At 41.1% G+C, this 22,151-nt stretch overlaps 1 protein-coding gene across 1 annotated transcript in view; it reads right to left on the bottom strand.

The window, feature by feature from the left end:
• The window catches only part of LOC140995715 (netrin receptor UNC5D-like), a 114,689-nt gene that overhangs the window by 12,462 nt on the left and 80,076 nt on the right, over positions 1-22,151 (bottom strand). Inside the window, exons 14-15 of the mRNA XM_073465792.1 lie at positions 18,416-18,500; positions 8,945-9,116 (exon numbers count right to left, since the gene is read on the bottom strand). Coding sequence (XP_073321893.1) covers positions 8,945-9,116; positions 18,416-18,500 — 257 coding nt within the window. The remainder of the gene's footprint in view (positions 1-8,944; positions 9,117-18,415; positions 18,501-22,151) is intronic.

Genomic DNA, 22,151 nt, shown 5'->3' with positions numbered 1-22,151 from the left:
TTATGTTGTTTTCACTTTTGATTTAATTTCTTGTATAACATCAGATTTCAAACACTCTTCAAAGCTCTTGCCCACTAGAAATGGTTGTTGGATCATGAAAGCTAACCGTAAAAGAACCCAAAAATCCTTGTTGATTTAGTTTGTTTGGGCAGATAAAGATCTTTCTCTTCTAATTAAAATGTCTTCCCCAAAACTACAGAGTGCTCCTTTAATGGAAGCATCCTCTCCTCAGAGGGACATTAGTTCAATTCACTGATTTAAACTCACATTGTGTGTCAATAGGTGAAGCCTGGTAACAACCTCCGATAATCAGTGATAATCAGACGTTATCTTACACACTAATTGAGACTCCCCCGGACCTGCAGAGGAAGCCTTCAACACGCTTTAGCATCGGCGATACTCGCAGTAGCACACGGCGCTTGTTGCCGGCGCCTATTGTAGAGCTAAATATTCATGCCTGGAGCTACAAAGATATCAACACTAAAAGCCGGTGCAGATGAGCTGTACTACTGTGTACAGTAGAATGCATTATGGATTGAGTTCTGGCACACTGCTGGTGAATAATGTTGTAGGTAACATAACACAGGTTTAAATCACAAAGCAAAAACCCACATAAGTTGTAAGCAGTCTCTTGAGAATGTGAAGAACATTTTCTACACGAGTGATGGTGTTAGTACACAGCAGAACACAAAATAGTCATTATGGACAATACAGAGTGTTTTATTTATGAGATGACAAGAGCAGCCGGGAAGCACTTCATTATTTCCAACCGGAATAAAGAAAATCTTTTATGCGCAGTCTTTCATTTTTCTTTCCTCTCCTTTGCTTTCCTTTCCCTTAAATCTCCATTATTTGAACAGAGGACGCTGTCACAAACCCAGCAGGAAGTGGGAAGTTCCATTATAAACAATGGGAAGTAATGACAAGACAAAGAAAACATCTCAAAGTGTAACTTCAATCTGTGTTTGTGCGATGAACGAGCGAGCTCATTCCAACAAACGCTGCTTCCAGTGCTCTTACTTGAGCTCATTGTTTGCGACGGAGATCATAAATGATCTTTCACCGATCTGATGAAGACTTAAAGTTTCATTTCAAGGGAAAAAAACTAAAATCTCATTAGTAAACATTTGTTTTAACCTACTTAGGAGACAAAATGTGCTGGATAATCCAACTTGTGCACCTTCAGATATCTTTCTGTCTTTATCTAAACCATCTTACATCTCTGTCACACAGCATGCTGCAGCCTCTATCCTGGCAAGCAGAACAAACCTGTGAAATACATGTGATTATCGAAATTAACGAGGAGCTGTGAGACCAATCAGCACACTAAAACACAGCCCGAGGAGCAGTATTTATTCCCTCGCAAATAATTAACAAGTTAACTGGCAGTATGGCGATCAAAAATGATTGTTATCGGCCATCTTGTCCACAAGACAGCAGACCGCCTCCTGTTTACTCACTGCTGGGCTGCTTTAGTACAGTGTTGGTAGATGTGGCGGAGCTGCAAAAAATGACTTTGTGTGTGAATATATTTTTCTTATTGTCAACATGAAAAGTCTCCAGCCATGAACTGATCCTACTGACAAATATTGTGTGTTAACCAAAAGTCTGGTAAATCTTTGATTTTCCATTTTGAGGCAGTTCAACACAAACCAACGAACTGCTGTAAATACTCACCAGAGGACTGAATGTGTATCGGTCCACGGTTTAAAAGTGTCTAGGACTTAGTGGCATGCAGTGGTGATGCAACCAGCTACACTCCCCTCGCCTTACTCTACCCTATGGAGGCTGCTAAAAACCTGCATCTGCTACTGCTAACCATGTTGGTAAGGGAGCCAATTCAGCAGCCAAACTCGAACATCTACTTTTGAGTTGTTCTTATATCCGCCTCTTTCACCTCAGGCAGCATCCTTATCTTTCCCTCTGCCTCCCCCCTTTGTGTAACTACAAAGTGCACGTTGTATCTACACTGACTCGTCTGCGCCTGCTTGGCATCTGACCAGAAGTGTATCACAGCTCATCAGGACACAAAAACTTACAAAAAGCACGAGGCCACTGGATGCAATTCATTCTCTGTTGGCTCTTTCAGCTCGTACATTATAATCAGGTGCTGTATCACTAAATGAGATGCAACATAAAGTGAGAAAACGTTACCGCTCGGTGCAGCCACATTCATGTCAGGTGTTGGGATTCCTTCTGTGAATACTTTATGTTTATGCATTTTGTACTTATGCCTTCTGCATCCTCATAAGCACAGCTTAACACACGGCAATATGGTACTGAATAATAATAATCCACTGAGGCTGAGTGCTGCGGAGCCTTCTGTGGGTAGTGTGTATTTTTAATGACAGCTGAAATAAGGCTATTTTAATGGCACTGAGCATTTGCAGGTATTATGCATCTTCAATGCCCGCCTCTCTCTCTCCAGGTTAGACCTCAGTGGTATGTCATTATTTCTAACCAAAGAAGCTCTAAGGATCTCTGCGCCCTTTTAATATTAGAGCGAAATCTCAAAGCGACATAAGTCTTGTATTTATTCATATTCCCTCTGGTTTCTCTCCCTCCCTCATTCGCAACACTTGCACATCCCCAGAAATTGCCCTCTAACACCGAACAGAAACCTTTTTTTTTTTTTGGTCACACAATAGCAAACTTTGAACGCTTACAAAAAAAAGCCAGGTTGGGTAAACATGAGCCTGAACTCAGAAGGAGGAGGGAGGAGAGATATAGGAACTGATGCAAAGCTGCGACACCTCTGTAAGCAAATAAGACGTCGGCAGAAGAGCTCATCAAAAACAACATTAATCTCAGAGTGAACGACCTGAAGAGAGCCGACATGGTTTATAATCTGCAGAAGCATCAGGTCGCATCAATATTACAGCAGCCGACCTTCTCCGGCGAGGTTCAGTTCAGACGATCAGGTCCAAACATGTTTCAAAATCAGCCCTTCAGTGGACAGTAAAATATATCATTAGTGCAGATGTGTGTGATGTGTGAACAGGTTATTCTTCACCTCTTCACAGATGTTGTGTTGGTCCGTCAGGTTAAAGAAGCCGAGCTACGAGGAAACACCTCGGGCAACAAGTTATCACGGGTGGAGATGAGATCGTAACTAAAACTGGGAAATGTCTCGCTGATGTGTAATCACGTGGTTTTTGAAAATATAGGTGAGTTCATCGCTCATTCTACTGTCCAACAATCTTGTCTCGTGCCTCTGTGGGTAATCAAAAGATGTGATGTAGTTTTATGGCTGTTTTTGGTCTTCTGTCAATCAAATCTGATCTACAGTCGCCTTTTCTACACAATAAATACAGATTCTTCTTTATTTTACTTTCATTACTTCATGTTGGGTCATGAATTGAAAGTAATAGAGAAAGAAAGTATAAAAAATATACTTACAGTTGTCTTTATCAAGCGGAAAGTAGCAGATGGTTTCAGGTGTGTATTTCTTTTATTCAGGCTACTTGATGTTTTTCACAGACTATCTGTAATGTTTCTTTCTACTCTGGCAGCAGAAACAGCCTTACTTTAGTTGATGTTGCACTGTTGACCTCGGATATAACAGCTGCAAAGCAGATAAGGACTTTCGAAGTGCTCAGAGGGCTCAAAAATGGAATTTTTTAAAACAAAAATGTACATTTCCATGACAACTGGGTAACCGCATTTGCTGAGGAAGATCCTGTCATATGATTGAAAGCTCCATCTAGAGGTTGATTATGTACTTGACGGAAAAACACATGAAAGGGCTGAGTGCCTGCTCTGAGCTTCTTTAACCGGACCACTACTACTATTCTACTAACGCTGCTGAAAAATGACAAGAGGAAAAGATAACTGCGTCTAGGGCAGGCCTGTGCCTCCTCCTTTTAGGAGGGCAGGATATGAGAGTGCCAACAGGCTGGACTTTAACATTCCTATATACCTTTATTTTCATTTTTTTCCTCTGCTTTGCTTGATCATTTTAACAACTGAAGTGTTTTTGTGCGTGCAACGGACATAATTAATAAATGCGCCTGCGTACAAAAGGATCAAAAGGCCGTGTGAGATCATTAAAGGGCTGCATTCGGCTCACGGGCCGCCGGTTGAATAGGTCTGATCCTGGGCTTCGAGATATTTACTCAGGCTTTGGTCACAGGAATAAGCGCAGGGGCACCGAATCAAACTTTCTAAAGACTCTCAGACAGAAACCGGTTCCTTTAATTTAAGAAGAAGGTCCATTGTGTTGCGTCTTTGCAGAGGCGTGCACGCAGAGGACCGCTGCAGCTCTTGAATGTGCTTCATAGCAGCAATTTCTATCGCTTAGAAAAACATTATTCAGGACGGCCGGTCTCCTTCTAAATAACAAGCTCTTTTAAGCGCTGACAACCACCACAACAGCCAGGGGCAAACCTGCGGTATTCATTATCCTGACCCATGCTCAGCCTGCCAAAACTTTACATCAGATCTACATTTACATTACTGCCTGACTGAATATTCTCTCCATTCTTCTCCACCCCTCCACCCTCTTCTCTTGTCTTGTTATCATCTTTGCTTGTTACTGCTAAAAAAAAAACGCAAGCGAATAATGCAAAGTGACGACAGCGATCGGGCTTGTTATGCCTTTGGGTTTGGGATTAAGCTCTTGGGACTTCATCCAGACCAGTAAAAAGCAATCTTCTTCACTGAAGGTGGGGGGGAAAGAAAAAAAAGGAAAAGGGCTGACATTGTTGGAATGAAAACACGAACATAAAGAGCTGGAAAAATACAATGTGTCCTGCTCCAAAGCATCAGAGCGAGACTAACAAGAAACGCAAAAATATTGGGTAAGAGTCGCAGCGCTTTGTTGTGTTAGAAGTTGATGGTGTGCAAAGTGTGTGTGTGTGTGTGTGTGTGTGTGTGTGTGTGTGTGTGTGTGTGTGTGTGTGTGTGTGGATGGGAGGTGTTGTTCAAGGAGGCGGATGGAGAGTCGTGGTCAGCAGAGAAACAATCTCCATGACTCTCCCCCTGATTGCTTCACATCTAAATTCACTGTGCCATGTCTTCCCTGATCCACTAATCGATACTTCCCTTGTCTAACGGCCTGCTGAGTGACAGCAGCCATGCCTCTTTCTGGCCATTACACGCTGTAATTGTTTCTTTATTTTCCTCCTGCCGGACCGGCGGTGTTACCTCCGTGTGGCCTTATGTCACCCTCTGGACCCACAGAGAGCGTGAGGTCGGATCAATCAGCTCACCCACAAAAGGCCCCGACAGTATAATTCACCGGTCACATGTCACGCTGGCTAACCGGGCCTTCTATCGCATGAAGCACGTATATGAATAAGGGTCGGAGAAAACGAGAATCAGCAGCCCATTACATCTAACGTCAAGGAGCGTGACGTTAATGTCCATCTGCAAAACTCACTGTCTCACACTGAGCGACATCTGTTTGCTGTGCTGAAGGCCAGAAAAGACAAAAAAACAAAGGGAATGTATCTGTCAGATCTTCACATTGTAAATATCTACCAACTCTGATGTAAAAATGATATCTAGTGTTGACATTGAGGTCAAACAGCTGCCATACGAAGAAAATAGAGTGGTGTAGTCTGTAGTCCTAAAGTCGGTTAGCATTTTTGCACATCTCGTTATGACAAATGGACTTAATTTAGTGCTTTTCCAGTCTACTGAACACTCAAAGTGCTTTACAACTCTTATCACATTCACCCATACACACACACACATTCATACACTGATGACAGAGGCTGCCATGCAAGATGCAGAGTACTTTGACTTGCAGCCAGGGGGTCTGGAGAATCGAACCAGCGACCTTCCTATGATGGGACGACCCGCTCTACCTCGTGAGCTACAGCCGGTTCACTTGTCTCGAAGTCTGTGAGGTTTTTTTTTGGTTAAATGCCTGAAATAAGATCTGTTGTTACCACAGGCTGAATATATTTAATTTAATTATAAAGCTCTTATTTTTAAAAATGGTTAGCGGTTGCTAACAAGTGTCTAAATGAGACTACAGAGGTTGTCGGGGACATTAAACGTCCTCACAGCGGACACGGAGACTCATCTACTCACTAGTCCGTCTTTACAGGCCCACTTTAGTTACAAACTATTCTAACTCGTGTGTGAAAGACAAATACTTTAAGTGGTCAGAAACAAATGTTATGCTCTTTTGTTGGGGTATATGGCAAGCTTCATATTATTTTCTTCTGTTACTGTATACGTAACCATATACAGTAGGCTACTCGAGTGTATAATATGTATAATACCCAAATGTCAAACTCCGCCTATGGTTAACGTGCCGTGCCGTGCCGTGCCGTGCCGTGCCGTGCCGTGCTGTGCTGTGGATAAAACAACAGACTGGAGCACTGTTTTGGCTAAAGTTGTGTAAAGTTGGGAGCCTGCAGAGTTTACAGTCTACAAGTGATGACTTTCATATTTCAGAAGTCAACTCCTAATGATGAAAAGCTCACTAGCAGATGGGTAACTGCAGAGTTGGGTGTTAATTATCTGTAGTAATACTTTTTTTACACTGTACAGTCATTTGCACCATTGTTATTATGAAAACAATATAATTATGATTAAATGAGCTTTAAGGTTTACAGCCGGTTGAGACATTTGCAGCAGCTGCATGACAAACAGCTGGGCCGAGGGTGTGTTGAACCTGAACTCAATCATAGTGATGTGTGGACACATCAGCTGCTACCTGTTTGATTTGCTTATTTTTTCATTCTTTGTCTTGTTACCTTGGTCGTGTAGGCGTTTCTCACCAGCTCTCCGCATCCAGATGTTGCAGCTGAGCTAGCACGGGAAAAAAACATGCTATTTCTAGGTGTGTAAACAACTGATTAGTACGGTGATCAAACACACATATATGAAATCCCCTTATCTCACTGCAGGGTTTCTTACACATCTTCTGTTTTTCCTTTTCAGACTCAAATTTCCAGACGACTTGTGACCGTATTTAACATATGAGTACAAACAGCTAGATGTCTTTAATGTTAAAAAAAGGGTTTTAAAATCTAAGTACGTTACATTCTGACCACATGTACCATATTTTTTTGTCAAGAAGCTGCCAGAAGATAGTAACCAGGTACTACAGCTCACACAAAGCAAGTAACACAAAACCCAGACGAGCTCAATTCATTGATTCATATTCAAGCTGCAGTGCTAAAGAAGAGCACTGACTTCACTTGATGCGCTGCTGTTCAGTCTTCACTCCTACGCAGACAGTGTGAAGATGTTCTTCTGTCAAACATCTCCGCCAGAACAGCAAGAAAACTAACTGCTGTGTGCTGTGTGTTTTATTTTCCTTTAAGCGAGGCACTTCAGGTGATTCGTGTAAATGTTTATCACCGTGAAACTCCTCCAGTTGATTAGATCATTTTTTTTAAGACAATTATTTTTTTTTATTACACGTTTTCTGAAACTGAAGGTTCAAATATGCAAATGAGGCAATATCTAATTAAATATGAACTGATCGGCATACAGGACAGAAATCTGAAAAAAAAACACGTGACTTATCATCATTGTCATGACACAGCAGTTCACGTGTGACAAATCACATAAGATAAGCATGCGGTGAAATTGTGATTCGTAAGGGAACATTGGACAAAGCCGGGTTAAAAATTCTTGTTGCATCTTGTTGACAAATTAGAGTCAAAGGTTATCACAGAGGGGATGTTGAGTATCTGTTTTTATAACTCCATAAATCAGAAAATACTGCATGACTCAAACACTTTAAGCTTTATATTTTCTTAATATTTGTGCCTCTTCTCCTGTCATGTACAGGCTCTGTGCAGGAGTATGCATTCAGCAGGACCCCATCGTTCTTTCAATAACATCAAGTTTTGACACCTGCTCTCTGACACAGTGCTGAAGCTGCACTCGCTGCTCCAAACACCACAAAAACACTCTGCCTATATATATTTATTTATTTATTGAAATTCTTTATTTCATATATAAAAAACAGAATAAGGACAGTATGTATCCTGGCACGGAAATGACAGAAGTAACATACTGATTTAAGTAAAAGCAACGAACCAGCCACTGTTTATTTTTGATGGTCCTCTCTAAGAAAACTTTTGTGTCCTGACTTCTGGTGACTTTCAATGAATAAAAATAACTAAATAATAATAAGTATACTGCAACGGCATGTTTATCAGAAATACTTTTAATTTGACTTTTAATTCTGTAGAATATGCAGAATAATTCACCCCACTGGCTTCAACTTGTGCGAATCTCTGGTATAAATATTCATATTTATACAATTTCTAATATTCACCAGTTTTCATTTGTTCTTTCATTTTTCCCCTTGTCACTCACAGAGTCTGTGCACACCGCTGTGCCTTTCAGCCTCTTGATGACATCGGTATACCCTGTGATTAGCAGAAAGATCAAACACAGCAGATTTCAGTACCCTTTTCCTTCAAAACTTTCCCTGGGAAAAAACAGAAATTCTTCTTTCCACAACGTCTGAAATTTGCTGTATTTCTTTCTCTTCTCAATTTCTCTGTCCATCTCACACTGACTGAGGAGGGCGAAGCGCAGCACTAGACCACATGCTGCACAGTGCCAGAAGCAGGAACTGGGGGACAAAGGTGCGAATATTCATCATAAATCAGCAGAAATGCAGGAGGATTGTGACTCCAGGGGGGAAATGAGTGAGGGCAATGAAAAACTGGAGACCCCTGAGAAAATCAGGAGGGTTGACGAGTGTGCTTTATCTCCTCTGGTGTATCTGCATCTTCAATATCATTTTTATTTTACTTTTAAGAAGCAGCCGGCTGTACTGCAACATAAACAGCAGAAACTACAGTTTAGTGAGTTTTCATTCCTGTTGACATTTAGCCACTAAAAAAACGAATAAAGCCATTGAGGGAAAAGACAATTGAGGGACAGCCAAGTGCCGTGTCAGAACCGAGCTAAGATCCTGTCGGGCTGCACTGCACTTGACAGGTGTGGTGCCTGCAGCTCTCACCTCCCATTTGCTGTCCTGGGTTTTCCTCTTGAGCTGGATGTTCCAGTTCTCGGCGTCCACCTCGGCGCAGTGAGCGATGGTCATGGCCACTGGGCAGAAGAGGTCCAGACCCGGAGGACCGTATGTCACCTCTGGGCCCAGGAGGATTTCACAGCCTTCCAGTGTTTGGACGCTTAACACACAGTGACACAAACACAGAGGAGCAGAGGATGAGACACAGTGTAGAAAATACACACAAAGAAGTTGTGGAAGACACAGCAGTGCACAAATATAAATACCCCCTTAAAAATATAACTGATCAGCCACATTGTGCCTGGTGTTGTACATGGCAACATATTTCCTGCTGTGAGCATCCAAACGCCACATGTCTTTCTATATGGAACAGTTTCTATTTATTATCTCAGAGCCATTATATGTGCTGCTGCTGCATGAACGACCCTCGTGGACTCTCGCTCCCCCAGTTGGAGTTATTTCTACATATCTGCGCTGCTGGAATTTGTTCCTGCGCAGGTGAAAAAGTCACTGCGATTTGTCGGCGAGTTGGAGCGCGCTCATTAAAAGCGGCTTTAAAACAAACAGGTCTTGCCAGCAGATGGTGGCGGCAGCGGTTGGTTTTCAGAGAGAAAAAAAAAAAGGGCAGGCGGGATCACGACGGCGGAGATCATCACCGCATCGGAGCTCGCTCTCGGCTCACATCAGTCATCACACAGCAGAGATTGAGGTTGATTTCTTAAGATTTTTCTCCCTTGAATGAGAAGCGGTTTAAAGTTGTCATGGGAGCAGCAGCTTTAACGTACAGTGACTTAACCTAACAGGTTGAGAATGAGGAGGGATGCCTAATGGTGTCGTAGAAGACAGGAGCAGACTGGGGTCATAACTCAGGTCAGGAGTCTAACAACAGACTCCACATCTCTGTTCACAACCAACAACTTACTGCATTATTTTTAAGATTACTGTCTGTGCCAGTGACTTTAAGATTTAAAGATGCGATACGTAAGAATCGGTCACTTGTCCTACTCAAAACAAATATGGAGCTAGCTGGTTAGCATGCTAGTTTCAGTAGATATCTCTGCAACACAATACATCGTCATCATGACGTCAAAACTGCTATTTATACACATTCTGTTGATAATTGTAGGTAATTTTTGAACGTTTTCAACTAAAATTCTACATATTGCCCCTTTAAAAAACATGCAAAATAGTTAAAATCAGACGTGTGTCTTTAGTTTCAACAGTTAGTTGATTGCACTTCCATAATAATAACAATAATTATAGTATATAGCACCTTTCAAACACATTTCCCAAGCAAATAAAACAAGCTGAATGCAATATAAGCAGAATACACATGAGACAGTGAAACATGCAAATTAAAGCAGATAGAAAGTTTTAAAAGTGATTTTAAAAGATGAGACTGAGTTTGCAGGTCATTCTTAAGTCTTGGAGCTCGAATGGCAAAGGCTCCATCACCTCTGTGAATTAATCTGGACACAGGAACAACAAGAAAAGATGCATCTGAGGATCTCAGTGCGTGAGAAGGAACACAGGGCAAAAAACAGCAACAGGTAACCAGTGTGGGGACGCCAGGACCGCTGTGATGTGGTCACGTTTTCTAGTCCGAGTCAAAATTCTGGCAGCAGAGTTTTGGATGAGCTGGAGGCGGGAGAGGGATTTTTTTTACTAATGCCAGAGATAAAGGAATTGCAGTAATCTAATCAACTGGTTATGAATGCATGAACAACAGTTTCCAGATGTTTGTAGAGATGATCTGCTCCTGGGAACATCTGAACAGATGAGGGTTTGATCAAGAAGAGATTCCTGCAAAGCAGAGTTACTGAGTGGGACAGAGATCCACGACTGTTTGATATGTGGAAGTTTGCACTATTTTCTCCTATAATCAATATCTGTGTAATAAAAGCTAACACCATGTATATCAACATCTCATACTTGTATTATTCTTTCACTCATTTCATTCACTAGAGTTCAGAGAATGCAGCTCGCTGCTGTGTTTGAATATTAAAGGCTGCTTCACTGTTAATGCTCTTTCAGGCTGCTGACCTCCAGATACCTGCCTCAGCATCTGACCCGAGGAGGCGGGGGGTTGATATACTCATTTTCTCTGGCTAGTAGACCTCGCAGGAACAACCTTGCGCAGCCACCTCGCCCTCCTCGCTATGTCTCTTAGCTCACAATCAGTTTTTCTGTTATGTCAACAGCAGGCCTGCTCACGACGGGTCCGGAGAGAGAGCTCTCGATCCCTCAGCCAACAGCCCTGAGCCTGATCACACATTTAATGTAAAGTGCAGGCAAGGAGCAGATTACCTGCTCCTTAAGTGGGCCGCAACTCAGGGTGGGCCCCCGAGAGTCCGGCAACCTTAAAGACGCAGCCGAGGTGAGCAGACTTTTCTCAATTCCACTTGTCATCACGCTGAAGGGCTCTATACAGCAGCTTCTTGAGCCCTCAGATGAGGTGCATTATTTAGAGTGAGCGATGATTCACTCCTCGGGGACCCGCAGAGCCGTGCAAAGTGGCAGATTGGGCCGGGAGAGGATATGGCAGACTTAATAAATGCACACATTAGCACGCTCCATTAGCTGCACCTTTATTTGCTTGTAGTCTCCCACCTGTTTGTCCCACTGTGATTCTGTCCATTTTTAAAGGTGATGCAGGCATCTTATGCGGCGCGCGGATACTTTAATCAAACGGGCATCTAGAGACGGAGCCTCTGCACAGCTTCAGTATCCAGCAAAGACATTTCAGCTCTCCTGCTTTGATCGTTCATCTATCTTCTGCCAGTGTCTCCTTTCAACTGCGAAGCATTCATCAAAACAACTTCAGTAATCAAGGGCTGACAAAGTTACTTGATTAAAAGAACAGCTCTGTAAAACATTACCAATAACTTCAACTAATCACTGATCTGTTGAGAAAAACAGCACGAGGCACTGCGCTTTGATTTACAATAGCATCATAATGACTTCTCAACTAACTTTGATACCACTTCATCTCTAGTCCAAGGCCTTGTTGTACAACAGCCCACTTCACTGAGTGTCAGTAACAAGGCTAATCACTTGACTTGACCACTCACCATGTTATTCGGTCACTTATCACTGAGCGCGCTACTCAGATAACCAAAAATAATGTCTGAAATCACTCAACAAGTTGAATAAATGCTTGAAGCGATATTGAGTAGTTTTCTTGCTTTGACAGCAGACTCATGACTCAACAACAAAAAAGAAAATGTTAGAAAAGTTACTGTTTAGGCCGACTGATGTTGAACATTAAGTTGTGATTAAATATTTAGTACCACTGTTAATAGTGATCATAATAATAATGACTTTTGCCACGGACAGTATGGAGAATTTTAGTTTCTTGTGTTACTGCTGTTGTGTTCGACACATTTCCATCCCGACTACAACAGATTGTTGATTGAATTTCAATAATCAATTTATACCAGCCCAATCCCCAGAATGTCCTACATACTATAATTACATTTCTACAATATGTGTCATCGGACATTCATATTACATGTATATGAGCTGACTTTGATGATAAGAGTTGGAGGCACGATCTGATATTGGCGTGTTGGTGTTGGTGTTCCTGGAGCATCATAATTAATGTTACTCCAGGACCATCATTAAATCCGACCAATCATGTTTCATGATCTGTGGTGACAAAAACAGGTCATTTAAGCCAAAACATGATCTTTTCCTCAGCATAACCAAATGGTTTTTGTGCTTAAACCTAATCAGAACATAAGCACAGTGTTGGCACAACAAAAAAAGAAAAAGAAAATTGAACCTGAAAGCTGAGTCATGGGTCTATTTCAACAGGGAACAGAAAAGATGATGACCATAGTGAAAGTCGATGTCCAGTTTAATCCCTGTTCCCTTTCCAAGTTTTTATCGCCCTGGAAATAAAGAAAACCTTTAAACGTGTCATTAATGCAGGTTTTATTTTGAAGGTATGTTTGATTTTGTGGTGGAGGCCTCAGGGACTGGACTGTCCATCGATACCGGGCAGTCAGCCCGTCTGTTTACACTTTATTTAACGCAAGATATCTCAACAGCTGTCCAGGTTTTCATGAAATTTGCTGTTGATATCGATGGTCCATTGGCCTTTCCTCTAACACCAACTAGCCTGAAAGTTTCCCGTGTACAAAATCTAATGGGCAGAATGCATTAAAATCTAATGAGCACAAAAGCACATTTGTTCTTTCTTAGAGAAGAGTCTTTTCAATTATGGATGCTCTACGAACTGTCCTCCAACATCAACACCAATCTGAAATGTAAAACTTTTGGCATCGCAACCCAAAAGTTAATATTTGAATTTCCAGGATGAGATCATTACAGGGAAATATCAAAATCTAATTAGCCTTGAGGAACATCTGCAGTGATGTGTGTTTTCTGTTTGTTTTGTGGACTGGACAGATATATTGTTGTGTTTCTCAGTGCAGGGACGTTTAACATATGGCAGCGTAACAGCGAATGAAAAAGCAGCAGAATGGAACCGAGTGAAAGTCATTTGTGACTTTTTTCCCTTCTCTTTTAATATTTCCGTCAAATGAAAACTCAGAGATCACTCAGTGATTGCTATTGAACAAGTCTGAATAAGAGCTAGCTGACTGCTACACTTATTATTGGTATTACCGTCCATCCTGAGCGATCCAATGTCCAAGGAGTGGACAGCTCTAAGTCCATCATTTCACACCTGCAGTTAAAATGCAACTCTGCATACGTCTCAAGACATCTTATTGTATAACACTTGCCGAATTTACAAGAAGGTCCAACTAATTAAGTATTTGTCAGAGACAGAGTTCACAAACTTTATACAGTTTGTCCGAACTCAACAACTCACAAAAGTGAGTGTTTTTTTAAGGAAGTCTGGGAACTTTCTCCATGGCCAACAAAGAAGCTGCCCACAGGCTGCTGGTTACCAGGGCTGCTATTTGTTGAAGTACTCGTGTGTGTGCATGACGCACACGGTTACGTTATTTTCAACATCTTCCAAAAAATGAAAGGGTGTTTTGCTGCCTTCATCCTAGTTAATGTTAGCTAGCTATAACCTGCAATGTCCCTGCATGTAGTGCTGTAGGCCATGTCACACATACACACTGGTGCACTTCTACTGACAACCATGTATATTAGTTTATAATTTTAGCTGTCAGACTCTACAGAACTGCAATGCACTTCCTCAGCTCTGAGAATATTCTCCCTTTATGAAATAAAACTTAGCCGAGGGTGTCTAGACAACAATAAATAACATACAGTACTGTGTCCCAAATGTTCAACTGGGCCTCTTTCATAAAGCACACATATGGAAACTAGTTTCATCATTAAAAGCTCTTTTCCTGCTGGGACAAAGCTGCTTCTGCCTCAATAGCTTGAGGGATTTATCTCACAATACAAAGCGCTCAAAAACCCTCAGAGGCAAAAGGGAATATGTCTGACCTAAGCAAAACCACACCTTCAATAAGATTTAGATGAGCCTTTGAAAAGCTCCAAGAACACTTCTTTTTTAAAAAGAAGCTTTAATAGGACTCTATCAGTGTGTGGAAAAGTAGGTTGGACAGGGATTAGGGGCTGGACGCCGCGGTGGGAAAGAAAGGATACGATTCTCTGCATGTCCCCTGGCCGGCCAGGATGCAGACAGTGATTGACAGCTGGCGAGATGACGACTGGAGGGAGAAATATGGATGGCTACAGTAAACATCCCTCTGCTCGCACAGACAACAGAAGAAAATAAGCACTTGAAAAGCACCTCTGTGGTACAAACCAAATACTGCCAGGCTGGAGCCTGAAACAGTTTTTAAGTGTTTCAAAGCTGGATAAACCAGTGGGAAACTGAGACACTTTCTGCTGGCAGGTAGGGATCTATAACGGGAGATGAAGGCAGCTGCAGACCACTTGTAAAAGTTAATAAAGACTTCATGGATTACACATGCACTATACATTTAAACATTACTGCCTGGAGAGGATTTGCTGCAAAAGCTAGTGATTCATGGGTTTCTATATACTGTAGAGCATTATGTTAGCCTGTTGGGAGTAAAGTGGAGCTGCTCTGCATTCTTTGAGGTTAGTAAAAAACACATCACTCTTCTAAATGAACAATGTTTCATTTCTGCCATTAGGGGTCTCTCTATCAAAACAAAAATGAAGAGGTTGTGTGCAGACGGGGTCAGAACCGGCCAGCTCTGGAGGAGATAGTCAGGCCCAGAGCCGAGTCACATCGGATTCTGTACGGAGTCACATCCGCTTACAAGCTCAGAGATTACTTTTTTTTTACTATTAAGATTAAAAAAGTGGATTTATCTTCACTCCTGTTTATTAACCTGACTGCAGCAGTGATCCGCAGAAGTGACCTCCAACTGTCGGGTGTTTATGTTCTGTAACGCTGACTGGAGCTGGAGGGGAAATGTACTTTATGAAGTAAAGTAAAATAACGTAATGTTACAGACAGGAGAGAGAGGACCAGAGTCTCTGGTGTGTGTTGAGTTCAGTGAAAGGTTGACCTGCATTCAAACATACTGGTGGGTGTCGTCGGCTAGTAACAGCTACAGTAAAGTAATCTGGCTGTTCGGGGCAGGTAACATTCGCTGGAGTAATGCAAATAAACACAAATGATCAGGCAAGTCAAGACAAATGCAGTAGCTGATGAAAATCCATCTGAAGTGACAGATGAGATAATGTTAGCTTGATGCTAATGTGTCTGCCCAATCACTTTCTTCTTTCACATGCTAATGAAACCCACCTCTACCTCGAGTAAACGTTGATATCTCTGGGTTTTATCATTTTTGGAAACAATTGGGTAGATGTGAGCACACATTTCAACAAAACCTATAATAAAGGTCTTTCAGTGCCGTGTCAAAGCGATCCACGTACAATGTCATTTTTTTTACCGCTAATGTCTGCAGTTTGTGGGTACTCTTCTCTTCGTTCAAGCAGAGCTGTGTGAATAAACAGTGACATTTCAGAGGAAACTGGAAGCCCTTGTGGCTCTCTGCGGGGAAGAGTGTGCAAAACCCCCCTGGAGAGAAGCTCAGTCCATCCAAGGGTCATTACCTAGCTGTGATCAGAATACATAATGCTCGCACTGCCAAGATGAAAGGCCTCGGGAGACGTCTGCGCCGTCTATTCCGCCGTGCATGTCCATCAGCGCACCACGCTCCATTCATCACCGCATTCATCATCGTTTAAACAAGCTTGCCGGGTCGTGACTCTCTCCCAGAGCGCCACATTGTTGACATCGAGTGGAGTACATAACTACATATTGACTCTCTGCAGAGTAGCAGGGACAAAAAAGAGATTGGAGGATTGAAGGTTTGACTTTGCTTCCTATGAGCCTGTTGGCTAAATGAAGGACTGTACTGCAGAACCCCCCGGGGTCACGCAGCGCGAACTTGAGTTTTCTCCACAGCAGCTGGGACATCAAAGCCCAGACTACCACCTGTGAGGGGCTTCTGGAAATGAACACCTATATCGTGACATCTAGAGGACTCCTATAGGGACCAGGAGACAGGCTGCAGTGCTCGCTGGGCCCATCTGTCACACAGCCTGCCAGCAAACACACAGAGATGTGTTGATGTCCGCAGAGAGGGTCACAAACCAACACTGTAGGAGTTAGTGCCCACAAATACACAAATATATCACCACCACCACCACCACTACTACTACAACCACCACCAGTAACACTACTACTACTACTACTACTACAACCACCACCACCTGTAATACTACTACTACAACCACCACCAGTAATACTACTACTACTACTACTACAACCACCACCACCACCAGTTATACCACTATTACAACCACTACTACTACTACAACCACCACCAGTAACACTACTACTACTACTACTACTACAACCACCACCACCTGTAATACTACTACTACAACCACCACCAGTAATACTACTACTACTACTACTACAACCACCACCACCACCAGTTATACTACTACTACAACCACCACCAGTAATACTACTACTACTACTACTACTACAACCACCACCAGTACTACTACTACTACAACCACCACCACCACCACCACCACTTATACTACTACTACAACCACCACTAGTAATACTACTACTACTACTACTACAACAACCACTACCAGTAATACTACTACTACTACTACAACCACCACCACCACCAGTTATACTACTACTACAACCACTATTAGTAATACTACTACTACTAGTACAACCACTACCACCACCACCACTACCACCACCACCACTACAACTACTACTGCTACAACTACAACCACCACCAGTAATACTACTACTACTACTACTACTACTACTACTACAACCACAACTACTGCTACTACGACTTCTACCACCAGCACAACCACCACCACCAATAATACTACTACTACTACAACTACCACCATCACTGCTACTGCTACCACCACCACCATTACTAATATGTAATGTTGTCAATAATTGAAATCAAATAATCAAATAATTCAGATTTTGTTTTTCTAAGTTAACTTTATTTTTTAGGATAACATCAGTACTCATAAGCCATGTGCGCATTCTTTGACGTATTAGTGACGTATTAAAACAGTCATTATTACAGGACAGTTTGATTATATTCTATATTTTCCTTAGTGTTGACGAAACGATCCGCACAAGAAATGAATCAATTCTACTAACACATATTGTGTGTGTATCACAGCCTGGTATATCTTCTTCCTCCGTCCCATAGAGCTTCACTGTTGTATAAAATCTATTAAAACCACACTGATGAGCCACACTGTTGCACTGGGTGACACGTCCCTTCATTACCACACACACACATACACACTGTAGTTTATTTTGACTACAGCCCCACATGTTGATTACTCAGCTGCTGATGAAGATCCCCAATAAATGCAATATTTCCTCTGCAATGTTCAGCCGTTTAATGAAATTAAACAATAGTAAAATAGGGAGGTTGTACATACAGTATATGGAGTATAAAACAAAGTAAAGTAAGTACAGAAAGTAAAGTCAGGCTCTCTTTGGTGACAGTTAATCTTCCAATTAATCTTTAAAGCACGAAAATACTTTTGTCGTACTTGGAAGAAAGACGGAGAGAAGTCGGCATAATAAGAAATAACACAGGCTCATTAAGCTGAACTCGGCACAGACTATAAACAATAAGAAAATGTACGTCTTGACATCAGCACGCTTCAGACTATTTCTGTTGTAATTAAGACACCAGCGATCGAGCGAATTAGACTCGTAACTTTATTATCCGCTTCAGGAAGACAACAAGTCTTGAGACTTGAAGGTCCTGCCGAGCGCCTACTGACTAAATGCTTGCAGCTGTAATGGAAGTAGCACAGGATGGTGAGTAATTAGAGAGAAACAGGACAGTGAGGACGGAGGATGGAGCGTCAGGAGAGATGGATGATAAGATAGAGGGAGACTGGCAGACAGATAGATGCTTGAAATGGTATTTGGGTAAACTCTGGCCTCACCTTGTCTCTCCCTGATTGATCACCATGTACATCTCCCAGGACATATTTTCAGCTACGGCTCCATGAGGCACCAGCAGGCCGACCCCTGGAAAAACACACACAAATGAGTCAACATCAACAACTCCACCAGCCTGACAGTGGAGGGGAAACAAAGGGCTTGCAGCATGATGTACATCCAGAGGTTAGAGGAGCTTCATCTTTTACTTGAATCAGCTGCAGCATGTGGAAGTTAACCAAAGTTAGGAGTCAAAATCTGGTTATTTTTACAATATGGCTTACGGTGGAAATACGATGAAAAAAACAACAGTCTCTCTTTGCCCTCCAACTGTTTAATGGTTGTACCTTTCCTACTGTCTCTTTAAAACGGAGCACGGAAGCACGTTTCATTCCTCTTAATTAACATTTAGACTATTTTCTATCTGCACTGTATGTTTCATTCTGTCACGTTTTGTTTTTCTTCTTTTTCTCTTTTAATCAGCTATTATTGTCTCCATGTCTTCTCTGCGTAAAGGTTATTCTTTAAAATACTTTATTCATTTTAATTACATGTGGATAATGAGGTTAGTGTTAAGAAGAAATGGCATAAAAAAGTTATAAAAATGAAAGCTTGCATGTATTTATACTGACGCAGAGTTCAGGGATGTATGGATTTCTGTTCTCTGATGGTTTCAGAGCCCAGTTGAGAAATATTCATCTAAAGGATTCTTCTAACAGTACTGCTGAATTGTGATTGGTTTACTGCAGTGATGTGTTCTCACTGATCACACACACCTTATATGATTGGGTTGTGACTCGGAGTTGATTGATTCTCTCTTTAGGGATTTGTCTCCACTTTCATCAGGTTTAGACTTTGAACTCAGAGGAGCACCGTGTAGTTTTGAAGAAGGAATTCAAAACTCAGAATTTTAATATTTACAATATTAATGAGGTAATAATACAGACTCAGAAATATGTATGTGCATAAACAAGCTGTTCTCAGAGGGAAATAAGGTCCCAGAACATCTAGTTTGAAGCTGGAAAGGTGGCAGGGTCCGCCACATATAAACAAAGTAAAACAGTATAAACTGTGTTGTCCTTTAAGGTCAGTGTGTTTATTCCATTTATTCAGTCATGAAAACAAAGAGCGTTTGATTATTTACTTTGTTTTGTTTTGTCTTTCTCTTCTGATTAAAATCTCAGTTGCACCTTCAAGGAACATTTCATCAAAAAAGTCTAAAACCAGATATGAACACGACCAAACTATTTTAAAAAACGCTATTTATAAGGGAACACTGGATCTCCACTGAATATGAAGTTGACATCAACAGTCCAGATGAACTTTACTAAATAAAAAAAATGCTCTAAAACAAGAAGTTGTCGTCTGAAATGACTGAAAACTGTAGCGATTACTCAGATAATGTTGGAATGACACTGAAATCTTGGTTCTTCTGTCAGACTGATCAGCCTGGATAGGAATAAACAGACACAGACGTATGATTTGACATTTGATCTGTATTAAGCTGTGAACACGGTTTGTGTGACTCTATCCAGAAGAAGAGTTGTTCTGTTGGTCGTGATCTCCGAACCAGAAACACTCGCTACACTTTGTGTTATGTTGCATCTTTTTTAAAGAAGCAAGAGGAGATTTGTGGAGAGCAACACTGCCCTGCCACTGTTGCCCGACACTATTCATCTGCTCCTGTGTGAATGGAGAAGCATTCGCACTGAAGAGAGGAGCGAATATAAAAAAAGCCCTGCTGTGCAAATAAAGGTTCAGAGGAGCAGAGTGGGAGATGACAGATAAAGCTGGGTTTCTGGCAGCTCTGTTGAAAGTGAATATTTTTGTTCTACCTTTTGCCAACTCTAAAATGTGCATTTTAACTAGTTTGTTTTCATTAAATAAACATACGGTGTCACATGTTAGCGGAGGCTGATGGGAGTGACAGATTTAAAGACTCTCAGCCAACACAAGTTCAATAAAAAACTGGATTTCTTGTTTCTAAAAGGGTCAGTTCACCCAAATAAAAATAAAACAAACAAACATAGATAAATATAGTCTTGAAGCATGAAGAATGAGCAACTGAAGAAAGGCCTTTTTCTTTTGAATATTTCAGCTCCTGTATGGATCACAGCCATGTTCGCAGACTCCCTCCCTGACTTTGTTGGCCCACTCTGAAGTTACTCTGAAAGTCGCTCTACTGGACATATTCCCAAACATCTAAATACAGGATCCAGGTTTAAAAATATCGGAGTTCCCTGTTCTAACGGGTTATATTTGGTCTTTTATTCAATGTCTTTGAAAATAACACCCTCCCTCAATTGATCACCCCGGTCTTAAATAAACCCCTTGTCATACTTTTTTTTTTTTTTTTTATTGTACGTGAAAAAGTATTTATATTCTCTGTATTATCTTTGAGTGAGTTTCCCCTCTCAGAAGTTTAATTTGTATAACATATAAAGACCTGAAGTCTTTAAATTATCCAGCATTTCTCAAGAAAATAGGAGTTATTACAAAACATTGTCAAAAAAAATACAAAATAAGATGTTGTAGCAGAATGTGTTTATGAGTTTTTGCTGTCCCATTGATAACCTCAGGCCCCCTTAGATTTATTTTGCAACCCGTTGGAAGTTTCCATGCCTCAGGTCGGGAACAACTGCCGATATAAATATGTAAACGTTACAAAAACAACTGACAAACAAGCTAATAATTTGTGAATCTGTATGTTAGTTATAAAAAGTGATTTTGGACTCATATTTCTATGTTAAAACATAAACATAAGAAGTTCATTTGTCAGCATCACTGATTAGATAAGCTGAGGTTTTCCTTTTTGCAGCATGCTGCTTCACGCTCCGTACAGTTAATGATTTAATTAAGACATTATTATTTGTATTACAAAGATTTCAGATATTCTATGTTGAAATCTGAACATGAGAAAAAAAGCCAGGTTGAAAATGCTTGTTTCATTTTGTTGACATAGTCAAAGAGTCCAGGGTTTATACTGGGGGATGTTTTGGTTATCTCTTTGTATCCATAAACCAAAAAATATTGTCAACAGCCAACTTCACCGTGTTTTTAGGAATAAAATGTTATTTAAATCAGGCTATGAATAAGACACCAAAGCCCTTCAGAATATAGACAGGGATAAAACTGGAAGGTTTGGTGTATGTAGTGCTGCTGACGTGGAGAGTTGTGGTTCAGAGAAAAAAGCTCATTTTAAGAAAACAGCCTTTAAAGATACATATTATAAAATTCCATGCATTTTTAGACAAAACCCGTGAAGTTTTCTGATATTTTACGCTCAAATATGCAACTAAACTAAACACTGAACTGGACTGAAATACCTAAATATGTATTTTCAACACTTTCTTTCCACTTTTCTGAGAGAAGCCATGTTGTGGAAGCCCCGTATCTCAAATCTGACTGATGTATGGAAAGTTATATTATCACCTGTAGTGTCTGCTCTTATTTTGATATTATTGAGCATCCTCAATCTAACAGAATCGTGGTCAGTGACGTAGATCTTTTCCTCCTGTGCTTGTGTTTTTGTCTATTAGTATGTGTTTTTTGAGGTCTCTTGGTCACTGGACTCACCTGTAATGAATTCTTTGGTAGAAAGTTGTTACACATTGGGCTTGTGAAATACGAACTATCTACAATGCTTTATATTGTGTGAATCCACTCTTTAAATGACTGCATTCAAAAGGTCAAGCGAACTGTTCAGATGCAACCTGTGTTTCTATTTCTGTTCCATATCAC

Source organism: Pagrus major, chromosome 5 (genome assembly GCF_040436345.1).
Source record: "Pagrus major chromosome 5, Pma_NU_1.0".
Lineage (NCBI taxonomy): Eukaryota > Metazoa > Chordata > Actinopteri > Spariformes > Sparidae > Pagrus > Pagrus major.
This window is presented reverse-complemented; position numbering and strand designations above follow the sequence as displayed.